The sequence below is a fragment of the Diplotaxodon limnothrissa genome, linkage group LG9, assembly GCF_057381915.1.
Source record: "Diplotaxodon limnothrissa isolate DT_005_m linkage group LG9, D_limnothrissa_male_GT1.1, whole genome shotgun sequence".
NCBI classification, from domain to species: domain Eukaryota; kingdom Metazoa; phylum Chordata; class Actinopteri; order Cichliformes; family Cichlidae; genus Diplotaxodon; species Diplotaxodon limnothrissa.
The window spans coordinates 26,029,229-26,047,271 of NC_140604.1; the positions used below are offsets into that span (position 1 = coordinate 26,029,229).

The 18,043-nt window shown below is 39.4% G+C and overlaps 1 protein-coding gene across 2 annotated transcripts; it reads right to left on the minus strand.

Annotated features, from left to right (window-relative positions):
- Positions 1 to 2,975: 2,975 nt before the first annotated feature.
- mybl1 (MYB proto-oncogene like 1) lies at positions 2,976 to 11,168 on the minus strand. 2 transcript variants are annotated; one of them, XM_085362391.1, is made up of 16 exons: positions 11,146 to 11,168; positions 8,745 to 8,844; positions 8,468 to 8,539; positions 8,253 to 8,345; positions 7,326 to 7,546; positions 7,046 to 7,238; positions 6,269 to 6,343; positions 5,865 to 5,975; positions 4,859 to 5,098; positions 4,374 to 4,766; positions 4,142 to 4,281; positions 3,944 to 4,058; positions 3,744 to 3,860; positions 3,550 to 3,654; positions 3,206 to 3,400; positions 2,976 to 3,101 (listed from the first exon to the last, which is right to left on the minus strand). In XM_085362391.1, the coding sequence occupies exons 1-16, from the start codon at positions 11,166 to 11,168 to the stop codon at positions 2,976 to 2,978; spliced, it is 2,319 nt and encodes a 772-aa protein (XP_085218517.1). The 2 variants fall into 2 exon arrangements, with proteins under 2 accessions (XP_085218517.1, XP_085218516.1); XM_085362390.1 differs by having other exon boundaries at positions 3,206 to 3,415.
- Between the last annotated feature and the right edge of the window lie 6,875 nt (positions 11,169 to 18,043).

Below are 18,043 nucleotides of genomic sequence, written 5' to 3' on the forward strand. Positions count from 1 at the left end.
GACGGGATTATTTTTTAAAACGAAAACGGAAAATCTCCGTTTTCAAAAATACCCGTGTACGTGTGGACGTAGCCTCAGTCTCTGACTGGAAGCGCTAATTCGTCATTCGGCTTTTGTCAGACTAAAGTAACTGTTAAAACTGTTTGAAAAGCTCAGCTATACAACAAGGAGAGATTGAGAATTTCCTTTTAGTTCTCAGTTTATTTGATATTGACAAAAGTTAGTCAGTTTTGTCTGTTCTTCTGTAAAACAAACTAAGATTTATTTTTAGAATTAATATTTTGTTTCTAAGTGGAATTGACAATTTAGTAGTCTGTTTCGTTTGTCCTATTTTGAAACTTAAACGCTTTAGCGGCTGCCTTTTGTGTAGTTTGCAATATTTGCCTTTATTTATCTGAAAAAGTCTCATGTTCCTTAAGTACATCTACCCTGTTGAACTTATTATGGGAAATAAATATTTAAATAAAAACAAGCTGCTGATTATTTCACATTTTACTTGTGAGCAACGGCACATTTAAATCTTACAAATATAGTTATTTGGCTTATATCGTGATAGATATCGTTATCGCCTGAAATGAAAAAAACATATCGTGATATGAAAAAATCTCATATCGCCCAGCTCTATGTGTAAATAAAGCAGCATGATCTTAACATCAGCATTCAAACATGAATGAGCAAACATGAGCAAACATAAGGAAACACCCATCTAACACATACACACACGAAAAAAGGTAAGAACTGGAACTACATTATGAGAATGAACATTTACATTTAAACAAAGAGGAAAAAAAGTGCAATTAGTCTATGATTAGAGGTCAGAAATGGAGTCCCGCTACCTACATACATCCTATCTATATTTTACAAAATCACACGTACAACTATGCAAAGGTTATTTGCTAGCTCTCGCCTAATCAGGAGAAGAAATTAACATTAAATCAGTTGCAGTGCTTGTTCTTCTAACTTGGAGAAATAAAAAACTGAATGGTTGCCCAATCCTAATTTTGAAAGAAAAAAAGACAATATAATTTCTCAATAATTTCTCTTAAATGTTTTCTTTTAGAAATAAATAAATTAGTAGACATTAAATAAATAAAACCTACAGCCCTCACATAAAACCTAAATCCTTCTCCAACAAAATGCTTGTTGCTGAGCACTAATGATACGAACGTCTGACCAAAACAATGGCGGCCATTCATTCCCTAATAGAGAACTGCTTTAGAGCAAGTGAGAGTTTTTAGGCTGTTTTGGCAGCAAGATTAAACTTCTTCGAAACTCACGGTGTCCGATTTATATTAATATCTAAGCCTTAGAGCTGTCAGATAATAAATAAAACAAACAAAAATAAACATTAAGGTACCCTTCCATTTTTGAGGTTCTTTCACATGTACATTGCAATGAAATACATTCAACCGATGTCTCCACCGACTCTATGGCCTTGGAAAGGAAACGCTGTGTTATAAAAGGAATAAAATAATAATAAAAAAATACCATCACAAGTGCTATCCAGTTTGCCCTCGAAAATACTGCTCCTTTCTCAGCAGCAAAGTCAACTCAATAGTGCAATACTGACAGCTTCCTATTTCCATCCTAAAAACTTCACATGGAGTCCGATTGGCATTCCTCCTTAACATAACACTGCTGTCACAAAAAACATGTAAGTGCATTTTTTTTCTCATTTAAAAATCAATAGTAACATTACACACTCACCAGCCACTTTGTTAGGTACACCTTCCTAATATGGGATTAGACCCTCTTTTGGCTTCAGAACTGTCTTAATTCTTCATGGCGCAGATTCAACGAGGTGCTGGAAACTTTCCTGAGTGATTTTGATCCTTATTGACATGATAGCATCACATAGTTGCTGCAGATTTTCAGCTACATCCCAAAGGTGACTGGATCTGATGGGGTCTGTTGTCTGTGGATCCCATTTGAGTACAGGAAGGCAGGATGGATGCATGATTTCATGTCGTTTACTCCAAATTCTGACCCTACCATCTGAATATTGAGACTCGTCAGACCAGGCAAGATTTTTCCAATCTTTTTTGTACAGTTTCAGGGAGCCTGTGTGAATTAAAGCCTCAGTTTCCTGTTATTAGCTGACAGGAGTGGCATCTGGTATGGTCTTCTGCTGCTGTAGCCCCTCAGCTACATCAGAGGTGCTCTTCTGCATATTTTGGTTATTTGAGTTACTTTTGCCTTCAGTCTGGCCATTTTTACCCATTTTGAATTTTGTATCTGTAAAACCTAGAGAAGGTAGTGATGGAAAATCCCAGCAGATCAGCAATTTCTGAGCACCAGCAACCATGCTGTGTTCAGTCACTTAAATCACCTTTCTTCCTCACTCTCACGCTCGGTGTAAACTTCACATCATATGATCATCTTGACCATATGATATGCCTTGCGTTAATGAGCGGTCGAGCAGATATACCCAATAAAGTGGCCAGTGAATGAAGTCTGTACTGCGTCAGTTTACAACCCATGGCGTGATTTCATTGTACACGGGTGTCGGTAAAAAGCTACAAATGCTGCACATACGTGTTTTTTTTATCTGCTAACAGCAGTGGGACAGTTTAGTAAAAACATGCAGGAGGAGATAAACAATGAGTAGCGCTACATCTTATAATGTCTTTCATGTCTTTAAACAATATATTAATAATATACAACTCAGAAGCAGCCGCTGCTGGTGATACACACTATTTCTGCAGCCTACTCTATGTGCAGGTTGATTAAAAGAAAAAGCCTTTTTGTATGTGTACAAAACTGCTCATGACTGCTGGCAAACAGAGAACACTTTGGGCAGTTACCTCAAAATGCGTTGAGAACAAAACCTCTGTATGGACGTCACTGGCAGTGCACTTCTGCTTCAGAAGAAAAATAAAACAATTTGTCTTCACTGGATTGTCTCTTACAAGATTCAGTGGAGGTTTTAGTTGTCGGACAGATGTAGTGCTGCCTGCGTAGTCGAGGGGACGGCTTTAAAGCACAAGCGCCCTTGAGACAGAGGTGGACGGTGGGTAGGGATTCAGGTACTGACGAGCCTGTTCTGTCATGATCAGTTGGTCCTGCGTCTTTCCATAAACCACTGCTTCCCACTCACTCACCTGCACAGAAGGTGATCAGTGGTTACTGTGATTGTCTGTTTCTACCCTTTTCACAGCATTAACTACACATTGACATTAATGACAGTTGTTTTGTTTCGTCATACCTGTGCAGTGTTGTGTTTTGTTGCTTTGTTAGAGGTCGGAAGCTTCTTCGTCCGAGGGCTAGTAAAGTGTTGAGTATGAACGGCGACTCCTAATGAGAGCTCATCTTTCCCAGAAGTCACAGAATGGCCACACTCGTCTCTCTCGGAGATCGGAGAAACCAATGAAGAGCTTGTCAGTAGACCTTCATCTGACACCTGCAACATGGCATTCTTTGAATGGTGCAGGTTTTAAGAAAGCAGTAGATTAAGAGTAATAGTAATTACATGGTATTTATAAAAATACTTTTACTTGGAAAGGGCTCCAGGACCTGAAGCTGATTTGAAGTGTGGTCAGAGAGGCTTACCTGTGCATCGTCGAGCTGGTCTTGGAAAAGTTCAGTATTAATGCTTTCTTTGCCCCAAGGGTCCAGGACAAGAGACTTGCGCACTTTTCTAGCTGGGCCATCCATCTAATTTTGAAGCATCAAAATGAAATAAAATTATTTCTTAGTTTTTTGATGAGGTGTTGAGGTCATGAAGGTTGTATTTCGTGACTTACGTTATGTTTCCACACTCTGTAATCTGGCTGTAAGTCTGCTCTGTTGAAGATGTCTGTTCCGGTCTCTTGCTTTAGAACTTCTCGAATGTCTTCTTCGAGAAAGGCCAAAGGCTGTGGCTGCAAAACAAAAATGGATGAGTATAACCACAAAAAAGGCAGCAATATGTTCACCTGCTTGCACCAGAATTTGGCAAATTTACCTCTCTCTTTAGTGGCCCGTGCATTTTCTCCTGGGCAGCCAAAGCATTTTTGAAAGGAGTGGGTGTCCTCGGAGTTGGAGTCATGACTGTTTTGCAGAATTTAGGAGTCCTGGAACTACATATTTGTAATTGTGATTACACTAGTTTTCTGCAAGCAAAAAGATCTTCTGATATACTGCTTACAGCCGATTCATTTACCCATCATTCTCTTTCTGGTGTTTAGGTGTGGTATCTTTTTGAAGGGGTGTGTTGAGCAGACACCTCTGACCGCACACAGGAGTTGAGGTGAGGGCGGGGTTTTCCAGATTGAGATGCTCTGGCACTGATATGTTGCAGAACTGAGGAGAATGAAGACATGGCATATTAGTCAAATCACTGCATCAGCTGTAATGGGAAGATGTTCTCTGAAGTAAATTATTAAGATAATTACTCGTGACGGGGTAAATGGCAGTGTCTTTATAGGTGTTTTCTTGGGAGAATTTGAAATATTTTCCAAGAAGGAAGAGCAAGTCTTGTCACACAAAGGAGATGGTTCCCCCCTCTCTCTTCTCCTCTTCCTCCCAGTGGAAGCCTGGGTGGGTTTGGATGAGTTAATGGGAGTCAGGGATGTAAGATCTCCCACACCAAATGGAGCACAGTTCCTGTCTTGGCCTAAGTCGGTAGTGGCAGCGTTGACTGGGTAATTCACTGAATTGTACATGGTGCTCTCTTGCAAGATAGTGCTATAGGCTGCCTGGTTGTGCCTGGACGGCGTCGCCGTCTCTGACAAATCAAAACTGGCCACTTCGTTCCATGCGACAGGATCCTGCAGAGCAAAACACATCTACAGTAGATCTTTAATACATTCACAATATTTGGCCAACAAATTTACACAGAGTTATGTTTGTTCTGTGTTCATCTCCATTTGTTACTCACTGAATCAATAAGCTCCATGGTCTCTGCAAATTCTGGTATGGTCTGCAGGGTGGACAGCACTGTGCTGGCCTCTACAGCCAGGAACTTGCTGGGCGAGACAGGAAGCGGTGCTGGAGCTCCCTGCGGGATCTCAGGGCCCTCCCAGGGTCTTCTCTCTGCTTGTTCTTCCAGGCTACTGCTACTCGTGGTTAGCGTGTCATCTGACACACTGTCTGGCCATGCTGGGTACTGCTCCAAACTCTGAGATAGAGGGCAGCAGGGGACGGGTGGGGGTTAAAGACACTGCTGTTAGATCTTTGGCTCGTGCAGCAGGATGGTGTCTGATCTGATGGGTTTGGCAGATGTGGTGTAAAATTATTGCTAATTTGCACGAGTTTGGAAATTATGTGTAGGAAATGGTGGGAAAAAATTGTACAGTATAAAGTCGCTCACTGAAAAGAATAAATGTGAATGAAGTATGAAAACAGTCAGTGCAGACAGAATAGAGACTGAGAATGCTTTAGTCAGAACCAAACTGCGGGCTAAGTGTGGGTATGGTAGGATGGCAGGGAGTGAGGGCTGGAGGGGATGAGGGGGCGGGATCAAGTTTAAAACTAAAATAATGGGCGAGGTGAGGGGTGGGAGCTAGGGGGACTACCAAGCACAGCTTCAGGCCAGTCTGAGTAAGTGGCGAGAAGGGGAAAGTAGTTACTATTGCAACACTACAGCAAACAGGCTACAGACACGCATACATGCCCTCATTCTTGTTTTAGAATATATACACTGCAAAAAGTTCATTAATGAAGGCCAGTTAGAATCAAATGCCAGGATTTTGGACTTAAATAAACTTTTCGATATCAATATATTGTTTTTTTCAGATTATGTAACTCGCTGTTTATTTCACTTTGACGCGAAGACATATTTAATATAAATATGAGCCTTTTTACAGTGTATGTACTGTAAGCTATTAACACACGCAGGCTATGCTGACTAAGAATGCTAACACACATTCAGTGTGTGTTCTTACACATGAACCTCTGCACTGCACTTGTTGGTGGACTTCACTCTCTGCTGACATAAGCAGCAGTTCAAGCTCCTTAATTCTTTGCTCTCTGTCAGGATCATCCAGGCAGGATGGCTGGAATAAACAAACATCACGGAGGAAGAGGAGGCGAAAGGAAAAGAGGAAAGAGTTACGAGAGTTAAGAAAATCAGGAAAACAAGACATAAACATAAAAACACTGCAACAACAGCACTGACATCGCACACCCTTTCAGCTGTATTTTGTGTTAGGAGAAAAAACAGGACGTTCAAGTTTTTGATTTGAGCTCCAGAGTTAGCAATCACAAGTACAACTACAGAAAGACCAGAAAATAAAGAAGTCAGACATTTTCCCCACTAGCATGCAAAGAAACCTTATAAAAGACTCACTGATATGAAGCTTGAATTTTCAGGAAGACTGTCCATCATGTGCCCACCATGAGGCTCAAATGGAAAACCACCCGTCTGCAAACAGAGCATTACACTTAGCTCAAATAGCGCCAAATCACAACAGCAGTCACCTCATTGTGCTTTATATTGTAAGGTAAAGATCATAATAATACAGAGAAAACACAAACAATAACATGTCTCTTTATGAGCAAGCACTTGGCAACAGTGGGAAGGAAAAGCTCCTTTTTAACAGGAAGAACATCTGGCAGATCCAGACTCAGGGAGGGGCGGCCATCTGCCGTGACAGGTTGAGGGTGAGGGGAGGAAACAGGACAAAAGACACACTGTTGAAGTGCAGTGGTGTATAAACACATAAAGGGGAAGGTGAGTGAAGAAGAAACAGTGCATCATAGGAAGCCTGCAGCAGCCTAAGTCTTTTTCAGCATAACTAAAGGAGGATTCAGGGTCACCTGATCCAGACCTAACGATATGCTTTATCAAAAAGGAAAGTTTTAAGCCTGATTTTAAAAGTAGAGATGTCTGCCGAATCCAAACTGGGAGCTGGTTCCACAGGAAAGAGTCCTGAAAGCTGAAGGCTCTGCCTCTCATTCTACTTTTAAATATCACAAGCCCACAGTCTGAGAATGAAGAGATCGATTGGGGTGATACGGTACTATGAGTTTTTTACAGTTAAATGGGCCCTGATTATAAATGTTGTGTTTGAGGTGAAGCATGTTTTAAGTAAGAGGACAAATGAAACAAAGACTGAGGATGGACCTGGTTTGATGCTGTCATAGCCACAGGGCTGCGGTCACAGTGCTGGGGCTCTGTTGGAGTTGCAGGACACTGCCTGTTGTGGCGTCTCTTCCCATTAGCAGAGGAAGTCTTGCAGCCATCTTGCAGGTACCCCTCATGCTCCACTTTTCTCTTCATGGTGGAATTCCAGTGGTTCTTGATGGAGTTGTCCGTTCTGTTAGGGGATAGCATTGCTAGTGTGACTCACTTACATTACTTAGACAGGAAGCACAAACAGACAGTGTGTGACGCACTACACTACCGTCCAGGAAGAAGCTTAGAGATCTCAGCCCAGCGGTTGCCAAGGCGTTTGTGGGCTTCATAGATGATTCGATCCTCTTCCTGAGTCCATGAAGACTTCTTAACTTCTGGGTTGAGGTGGTTGTGCCAGCGTTCACGGCACTGCTTTCCGATTCTTCCCTGGAGGTGCTTCGCAATCACTGACCAGCGCTTGGGACCATATTTATGTACGAGGTCAATAACCTGCATAAACACCACCACGTGGAGGATATTCAGTAGAAGCACAAGTAAATAAATTCATGGATTTATGAATGAATGGGGTAGGGCCCTAATTAATTCTGCCACTCTATAAACTTGTTCAAAGAGTTCAGATTTCTAAGAGAAGCAGTGCTGTTTAGAAACCTTCACTATAGCAACAGCAGAGCTTGTTTGGCTCTTTCCATCGAGGCTGAGAAATGTTGTGATGTCACTTTTGGCAGGCTAAGCTATAATTGTAAGATCTGTGTTTTTGTTATGATTCCAACATTTCGGAGGAATGACACACCATTCATGACATTCTTGAACAACAGTGATCCATTTAAGGAATGCATCGCTGGTCTAACAGCAGGAAAAGGTCTTCAAGCTTTGCTTTGTAGGAAAAAAAACTAATTAAAAAAGCGGCTGGCTGCTAAACCTCTTACTTGAAGAGACTGTTTTATTACGAATGACGTAGTGGAGAATTTACTTTAGAAAAAAAAGAAAAAAAAAACCTTCTTGGCGGGAAGTAAGCATGCACATGTGCACAGCCTGGTTATTCTGAAGCTAAAGGGTACATTACATATTGTGGCACTTGTCTTTGTATTGTGTGTTTTCAACCTGTCTAAACTGCTCTCTCCCCTCTCTGCCATATCATTTACCCATTTTGTCACCAATGTTTCTGCACAAAATAGGGATTCAGAGCTCGTCTTACCTTTTGATCCTCCTCCTTTGTCCATGGTCCTTTCACTAGCTCTGGATTGAGCACCTTCTGCCACCGGTGCTGACACTGGCCATCTGTCCTCCCCTGTGATAGAGATACACAAAGAGCAACACCTCATTACAGTAGTAACTGAAAGAGATAAACCAATATGGTGTAAAGTAGTAACATTTTTGTTTAATGAAATTACACAATTGAAATGTGCTTACTGGAAAAAGGGTAGCTATTAATTTCCAGGAGTCTGTTCCGTGCTGCTCAACAAGCTTTTTCAGCTTTTCATCCTGAAGAAAAAGAGAGATGGAAAAAAAGCAAATGGTACAGAGCGCGTGTAAGGCATCTTGTTCAGCATTTTCACATAAACACTGTTATACAGTTACCCTTAAAGATGTTTGCGAGGAGATAAAAGCAGAACGTAACATGCAATGCCTCAAGTTAAATCTTTCCAACAAATTCCCAGCTCAGATGTCAGATCTCTGATAAACTTACCTCATCTCGTGACCACTTTACTTTGCACAGTGTCTTTTTATCTTTGCTCTTCTCTTTACTCTCTGGATCTGTGGACTGCAGCTCTTCATCCTCATCATTGCTAAAATATACAAGGCAGTAAAAGAAGAGCACATTTAGACCACAAATGGAGCCCAAGACTGAGGTATGAGGTCAGTGCCTGTAAGCTAATATATTAGACATCAATACATGGACACCAAAGCTGTAAAAAGAAATTACTTGAGAATGGTGTAAGAAGCTTAACTATTACTACAGGATGAAGGCTCAGTGTAATTAAACGGTCTTGTGACCAAGTAGATTTGCCTACTCTTTGCTTTAACTTCATCTGAAAGAAATAAAATCCCTGTTAAAAGAATTAGACTTTAGCAGTGAGTTATGCCAAGCTTTTTAGGGGCAGGATTGAGGAAAAGCAGCAGCATGTACCAAAAGCTGACCACAACTCTTTTGATGTCATAGCAAAATAAATAAACAAATACATTAATAAAAGACAAATAAAAGCAAAACTAAAAGCATCAGTGGGCAATAAACAAGCCTTTGACACATCATATCAAAACTGAAAGCAATGTGTTCTTCGTGTATTGCACAACACTGACTCTGGACATTTTAGCTAACCAAACAAATGAATCAATGAGTTCGTTGATGCGGGGATCTCAGTGTGACTGCATTAGGTCACAGGTCTTGAAGATGTAAAGACAGAAATAACATGTCAATTATAATTATGCACAATAAAGAACACAAAATAGAACTACTGATAATATAAAATGTCAGCACACTGCATTTCAAAATTTTTGCATGCAAAAACCTGCTGCTGGGCACTAAAGTCTTTGCAGTATGGGAGCAGACTTTAATAAATGGAGGAGAAATTAAATTCCTGAACAGCCAGGCTTGTTGTCCTGTAGGAGACCTCTACAACCACACATGCACACACAGGGGGTTGGGGAGTGCTCTCTTGAGGTCTTGTATGAAAATGTGGATGAAAGGTCTTCCTTAGAGTGGAAACTTTAGTATACCAATTGAATTTTGGTATGGCCTGATTCCCTCACAAGAGGCAAGAGAAGTTTGCTGAAAAGGAAGGAGGGGCCTAAGGTGACTGGAGGAAAGGAGGGGTCTGCATCAACAGGCTCTTTCACTACCAGAGCTTTATAAGTGTGTGTGTGTGTGTGTGTGTGTCTTGATGAGGTGGAAGAGGTGTACTGGGGTGTGGTTAGGGGACTGGCAAAGCCGTAACGGTCCAGTTCAAAAAAGTTTTTAAAAAAAAGGGGGTATACTTGCATAACCTCCTGGCATTTATTCACTTTGAAACTGAAGAATATAAAACTATAATTCTAGGTGGCAAGTATAAGAAGCACCATATTTATATTCAGTGTTTAATCCATTAGGAATACATCACCTGTCATAAGCAATGAATATGAAATAATAACTCTGAGTTGTTCTAATTGGATAGAGGACTTTCTCTAAAATAAAATGTAACAAGCGTCACCAAATAGTATACTGATCTACATCCAGTGTTCAAACAATCATGTTGCTGTTGAAGTTTATCCATATCTTAGAACATAATGAAAAATGCCCTTTATAGAGGCTAACAGACCAAGGTTACAATTTTAAGGTTTCCTATTTTCCAAAGTCTAAAGGTAGCAGTCCAAACGATGCACGGGGCAGTACTATACTGTTCAAATATTCATACTTACTGGGATGGACTGAGAAAATGTGTAGTACTTTTAGCTTAAGCGATGACTATAATGTCTGATTAACAAAACTGATTGATATGAATAATTTTTAAACTAATTAACCCACATTTTTCACATGGTATACTTATACAGTCTAGAAGCTTTTTCTTCCATTGCCAGAAACCCAAGAGACTTAATGCAAAAATCTGTAATGTATAATTAGAGGACACATGCTATCTGATGTGGAGTTTTTTTAGTCTGTGGTTGTTTTTATTTTAAATATTCAGAAAAAGTGAATCTGAGCAGTAAAGATGCATTAATCTGGCTGATTTGTCATTGTCTAGTAATGCGTTTTCAAGGATGATGCTGTTACATAACAGCTGTGTGAAACTGGCTTCACATTCACAGAACATTATTTTGAATGCGAAACTTTCAGAAGCATTGCCACCCATTCAAATTAATGCACGTTTCAGGTTGTTTAAGCTATATCTGAAACGTGGATTTTACACTGTCTATACTTTTCATCGGGGTATGTTATTAACTATAGGTGTTATTCATTAACTACTTATTCATAAATCCCATAGGCAGACCTTATTACAGTGCAAGTGTGCAGGTGCACTTGCAGTATAAGCTGTTTATATGAGGCACGTCGTATTAACTGTACACAGGTGCATTGTGTCACGGGAACTGAATAATGAAACACTGCTGGCACCCACCTGCGTGATTTCACGTTGTCCATGACAGCTGGTAGGAGGACTGAAATTCTTCGTAGATGAACCTGTGCTTGGCAGCTCCCTAAAATCCCTCTTTAATAGATGTGTATCCATAGAAAGCGTTGACAGTCATTGCAGGTTTCTTCGGGATCTGGCTAGCAGCGAGCTAACTAAAAGCACAGTTTATAACATATACTTTCTCCGTACAAGTCATATTCACATCTTCCCAGAGAAAGGCGTTGCTATGTCCTCTTCAGATAAAGGCTGTCTTCAAATGCGGACTCGTAACATAAAAACTCGCTATGAAACTGAAGGTGGGCTACTTTTATTACTCGCCGTCCGGGCTGTTTCTATCATAATCTTTCTCTTCTGTACTTCTGTTTGGCGTTATGATTTTTGTCCATCCCGCCGATTCTCGCGCCCAGCCCTCTGCACAGGCGGCCTCGCCCCCGATTGGTCAGAAACGGGGCCGTGACGAGAGGAGTCGGTTCTCGAAACTGATAGGTCAAAAACGAGGACACACTCGCAAGTGATTGGTTAAGAATTTGCAAGCAGTTCTTTCATTGGTTGAGAATCTCAGGAGGCGAATGTTATAGCAGACAACAGTGTTGTCACCTCTTTCAGCAAAATGGGTCTTTTCATTATGACTGTAGTGGCTCAAAGTGGGTTTCGGGACTTTCTGGGGGCCCTTTGGGGACTTTCAGAGGGTTCTGAGGCACACAGCGCGAAAAATCGCACAATGAAAGCGCAAAAGGCTGCATCATCTGCGCCTTTGTGCCATCGTATACCTTCAGGTGAATGCATTTGCGCTGATGTGATGCATTACTATGGTATATTTATTATTATAATTTGCATCTTATATAAGGACAGCAGCAAAACAGTACCATAAAAATTGGCTTTCCACGAGCAGCTCTAAAAACGGTGTTTTGCTGGCATCTTGTGGACAAAACTTAGGATATCGACATACTGCTTGCAGATTTCACTCATATAAAATATAATTAACCTCTTCATATGGGGTTTATTTCAGTGATATGACAATAGTGACATTTCTGTGTTTGTGCAATATGAAAATATTACAACATTTACTGTCACTACCCGTCCGCAGTCCCATACATACTGTTTTTATTATTCATTAAGTATGCCATTTTTACGTAATGTTTTTTTTTTTACTTAAGTACAGTGTAAAATATTTTTTTAGAAAGAGAATGTGGTCAAATGAAATTGGCTTGGTACCAGGCACATTTTTCTTAAGGGATCGAGCGCCTGAAACACGGACAGTTTGTTGATATTGTAAAAAAAAAAAAAAAAAATACAGCCACAGGGGGCCGTTTTAAAAACGCACTCCCCTGTTGCGCATGTCCCTAATGGTATGCCCCCCCGTACACCCACGTTTCCCTGCCTGAATGCCACTCCCGTTTTATTTTTTCTCCAAGTTTCAGGCAGGCTCTATCATGTTCGTCCATGGGAGGCCGCTGTTAAATATGATTTATTTGAATAAATAACACTTTGATTTTAAATATTTTAGCTGCATCTTATTCAGAATTATTGCTTCGTATTTACTGAGGGTGAAGAATCATTATTTGGCTGTACCAATCTTTCATATCAGCTCTGAAAATATGGTGTTCTCGCTGTAATGTTGCTCTTTACTAGGCTTATTCTGATTTTTACTGTTGCAGTACAAAAAATATGGTTTTCAGCTACAAAGAAAGAGAAGAGTTTAAAACATACTTTTTAAACATATTTATCAATTATTTATATTTAGCAACACAGAGATGCTGCCTCGGGAGATTTTCAGTCAAAACGTAACTGTCCAAAGGGTTCCTTTGTCGCCACCTAGTGGCTAGTGGTATTTACTGCAAACCAGATTACCCATGAATACTGTTATTACCGATTTTCGTCGCAAACATGCACTTGCTTTATAATCAGCATTTGTTTTATTTTCCCATTTCCCATCTTCTCTGGCCTAGAAGCTTCATATTCAACATCCTTTGTCCATTATCCCGTTTAAAGAGACATAACTTACATTCTTTTCTCTCAGCAGTCTGATTTTCCTCTATTCTCTTAATGATCATCACTATACCCCAGCATGCCTTTTTTATAGATCATCTATTAATCATCTACTTTTCTGACGCCCTCTCTGATCTAAATTCTGCTTTGATCTGTATTACATGTATAGTTATTGTACTGTACTTGTTGCAATATCTGGATTTTCTGAAGATTTCAATTACAAAAGTGGACTTCCAATGATAAGCATGATGAATAAGCATGTGAGACGCAAAGGACAAAGGATGAAATGAATTTAACATTAAACAGCAGGTCAGAGGTGGCTTCAGTTTTCCTCAAGCTTATACTGTGGAGGAAAATGTCCAATTATGTTCTTAAATTCTATGTCAGGGGCTTTAATTAGCAGTCACTGAGCAAGAGCAATCTTCATCATCCTCACTGCAGCAATTTTTCGTGTGACAAGTCAGACAAGGAAGCAGATGTTGCCTTGCTACGGTACATTACAAAACAACACAGGATTCAGAAACATGTTTCTATGTTTGACTTCATATTTGATTTCCAGGCTTGTTCTGTTCCGTGTGTTTTCGGGCCCTGACCTCAGAAAACCACAGAGAGGCGTGGACCAGCCTGCTGCTGTTCTTCCACTGATCTTTACCAAGGTGCTAAAGATCAGTGATGAAATGACAGGAAGTCAAAACACCCACTGATGCTTTGTGAGTGACCTTTGTGCACACAGACTAGTCAGTCTGAGACCGTTATGTGTTACATGAACTTTTAGTATTGAAGAAACAAAATTAAACCAGCTGAAATAATTTTTTACTATTTTATATGTGTGCACATGTTCTGTTATGCAAACAGCATAAACATAATACAGAGGAGGAAAAGCAAAACTGGTTTCCTGATTTGTAGATGTTAGGTTTTCTAAACTTATGTTGCAAAAGATTCTGCACAACTTTTTGTACAATACATCATCTGGCTTTCTAATCAGGATTAGTTAAGTTTTTGAACTTAATTTGAAATGCTGAATCGCTGAATTAGAGTTGCAGATGCTAGCTGTTTAATGTTTATTAATTATCAGCCAGGACAACATCATAGGAAATTCTTTATCATTTAATAACGAATGATATAAAATGTGTTTGTTCATCCACAAAATTTCACCATTACATTATAGACAGAAACAGTTGCTGTACATCTTCTTGCATCCATCCTCCTGTCACAGCCTGTGCTTTACAGAGTCTGGTGTCTCTGTAGCAACCGTGTCCACAGTGACATACTTATACCAGAGCAGAGCCCGACAAACTTTACTCCACTTCACTACCAGGCCTTCTGAAGATCCATCACACGTTTGTTTAGGCAAATGGAACATTGGGAACGTTTCTCCAAGTGGTGAAGATAGATGCATGAAGGGCATCTACTCTTAGGAACTGTTGTCCATTTTTGTGAACATCCCTTGCCATCCATCCCCAAAGGTTCTCAGTTGGATTAAGATCAGGGGAAGATGCAGAATGGTCCAAAAGAGTGAAGAGTGAAAGATTGTCCTGGAAGAAGTCCGTTGTCCTGCAGTCATTGTGCACTGTAGCGTTGTCCTGTTTAAAAACCCAGTCTTTACCACACAGACAAGGGCCCTAAGTCATGAGGGATGCTTTCTGCAACATCTGGACATAGCCAGCGGCCATTTGACGTCCCTGCACCTCCTGAAGCTCCATTGTTCCACTGAAGGAAAAAGTACCCCAAACCCATATGGTGCCCCCCCACTGTGGCACGTAGAAAAACTCTCGGGTGGCATCTGTTTGTCATGCCAGTAACGTTGAAAACCATCAGGACCATCAAGGTTACATTTTTTCTCATCAGGGTATAAAACGTTCTTCCACCTTTCAGTGTCCCATGTTTGGTGCACTCTTGCAAAGTCCAAACGGTCAGTTCTGTGGTGTTCAAGGCGACGAGGCCTTTGAAGATGCTGTCTGATGGTTATGGGGCTGCAGTCAGCACCAGTAACGGCCTTAATTTGGGTCGAGGATCATCCAGTGTCTTGACGGATAGCCATTTGGATCCTCTGGCTCACTGCTGGTAAAATTTTGGGGGGTCTTCCACTTGACTTTTGTTGGTCTGTAATCCTCAGCAGTGATGCCGCGCTTCAAGTGCTTATGCAGTTCAACAACCCGACCATGCTCAAAAAGGGAGCGATTTTTTTTGCCTTTACCATCAGAACGCCATGGCAGTGTGACTACCTGACAGAAAATGACAGTGAATCCACATTTGTGCCCAGATTTGGCCTTTTAAAAGCATGTGGTCTTAAATTTTTGATCAGCTGTAAAACAGCCTGTTTCAGTTTAAGTGTTGTTCCCAATAAATTGCATGCTCAAAAAAATGTTTTGTCTCACCCCCACTTTTTCTTGTGGCATGTTGAAGCTCTACTTGGAACTTGTTAAGATCTAACTATGCAAAATATGATTTTTTTAAAAAGATTATTTATTTATTTTGCCATTTTTCATGTCGAAATGTACAAATATATGATTGTGGGATTTGTATAGAGTATTTGTGTACATCACATAAATGTTGTCAAGCACACACATTACAATCATTGAAGTATTATAATATTATTGATTTTATTTCTTTTTATTATTTCTTTTAATTTTGCGTTACTTTTGTCAATTTGTGGCATAGGCCCACAAACTGAAAACTATTCACACTCATACAGATATAGTTTTGGTTACTATCAAGATGACTTAAAGGACAGCCGATTTCAGCAACAACAAAAAAACTTTTTAAAAAAGTAAAAACTATTTACTTCTCACTTTAGCTATTAAATATATGTAAATATTCAGTCAAAATGTAGATGTCAAACTTTTCTTTTTAAAATATTTACATTTAATGTTGGCTTAGCTCTTCAGATTTGTTGTGGAGAGCACTACTGGGGCCTTTCTCTTGTATCAGCTCTGTCAGGTCTGACCTGGACTACAGTGTGTTTAGGTGTTGACCACAAAAGGTCAGACACAAAAGCACTGAAAGTTTAAATCACACTTTTTTGTTAAAAAGGATATTACCACATTTAAGAAGCACTATATTAAATAATATGAACTAACAAAATATTAATAATTGCATTATTATTAAATGATTCATAATTGAAATAATTCATCGTGGATACTTCATAGTTGCTGGCCTTCAACTGTCTGAGTACTGTTATGATTGTTGGGTTTCTGTTGCCTTCTTTCCTGTTGGTGGCGCTGTTGAACTGTTGGATTTCGTCAGAATCAGAGTAAACCAGCTGTGCCAAGCAAACATGACCGGAAGTTTTTGTTATCCCAGGAAAATAAGAGCCCAAAAATGTTTATTGCGTAATCAAAACGTCGTGATTTTATTAAAACACAAGTTTTGAAATTTTAACCAAGGACATTTGTGTAATTACATGCATACAGAGTTATAGGATAGCTGGCCAAAATTATTTTTAAATGCCTTTTTAATCGCCAGAGTAAACAAACTCATAAAACTAAAGAAATGTTGGCAAATTTGCTAATTTAGTTAAAGGTGACTGTGTCCTTGAAGGCCAGTGTAAATTGTTGTGTAAATTGTGTAAACCACTGTTCAGGGACAAAATATAGATTTTATAAAAGGTGTTCCAAAGCATTTGAAATACAAAATATCTCTCAAGAATCCAAACATATCACAGATTCTTGATAACCAAAATTGCATGTCAAATATAACAGTTAAAATGAGTTCTAAATGCATACTTGTTGTTCGGGTTTTGTTGACGCATGCCTTTATTTAGATTGGAAAGGGAATCAACAAAACAGTGAAAATGACAAAGACGAATAATGCAACATTTCAGCTCCCAGAAGTCAGTCCTCTTTGATGTGCTTTGTATTTTTTCTAATCTTTTCTGACTAGATTGAGTTGCACTCTCACCAGTCCAACCCTGTTACACACATTTCCAAAGGAAGGCAAATTAATTGAAAAGATTCCTTATTTATATGACTGCATGTATCCTTGACTTTCCATCATCACATGTATCATATTCTACAGCTCGCACCTCTTACAAACACATGCTAAAAACATATATGTAAACATAAATAACATAAACAACATTTCTGTTGTCTGAAATATATATAGCTATGTACAAGCACAAGTTCTATATGTAATAAGTCATTATGTCTTGTGTAAATGGTTACTCAAATTGTAACCCTGTTACCATGTCATGTTAATAATATAATCGTAAATGTTTTTCCTAGCTCTGAATCTATTATCTTTGCACTGGTTTAAATTATTAGATGAGTTTATTTGAGAAATTTTTTGAAAATAAACCAAAAAAGTGGGACTATTGAAAAGTTAGATGTGGTAAGGTTCAAAAGTTGCTAAGATTAAGTCTAAGTCTAAATATTAATTAGTTAACTAACTAAAATATCTCATAAAAAGTGAACCTTTGATGCCTGAGGTGGACAAATTTAAGGGGTTTTGTTTGTTTTTTATGGTTTATCATTTGTTTTTCTTAAATACATAGATTATAAAATAAATGCATTATCACTTATTCGCCACTTTTGAAACCTAAACTGCCCAATTATAGAATGACTCAAAAGTATTATATGGGTTGGGCTCCAGCAGAAAGCACAGCTTTTTATCTCAGAGGCTACAGTAAGATGTGTTTAATATGTTTAATTAGAACTATGATTGGCGTGAGGATACGGTGGACGGGAACATTAAAGTAAAACAAAGTGCTTAAAATGTGTTTGTTTTTAGCACAGCGGCTAAGCAAAAGACATCAATTCAGGAAGTTTTATTCCCCTTATATTTTGAAAAGCAGCACCGGAAGTAAAGTGGTGTCTAGTGTGTACTTCACGGCGGTCGCGTCTGTCCGTGTGAGGTCCCGTGACAAATTTCATTGGAACTTTGTGCGGCCAGGAAA

Coding starts and splice junctions, on each gene's coding strand:
- mybl1 (XM_085362390.1), bottom strand. CDS start 11,168: ATGGACAACGTGAAATCACGCAG. Junction 8,540..8,744: donor TAAAGTGGTCACGAGATGAG/GTAAGTTTATCA, acceptor CTTTTTCTTCAG/GATGAAAAGCTGAAAAAGCT. Junction 7,239..7,325: donor TCTAAGCTTCTTCCTGGACG/GTAGTGTAGTGC, acceptor ATCCCCTAACAG/AACGGACAACTCCATCAAGA.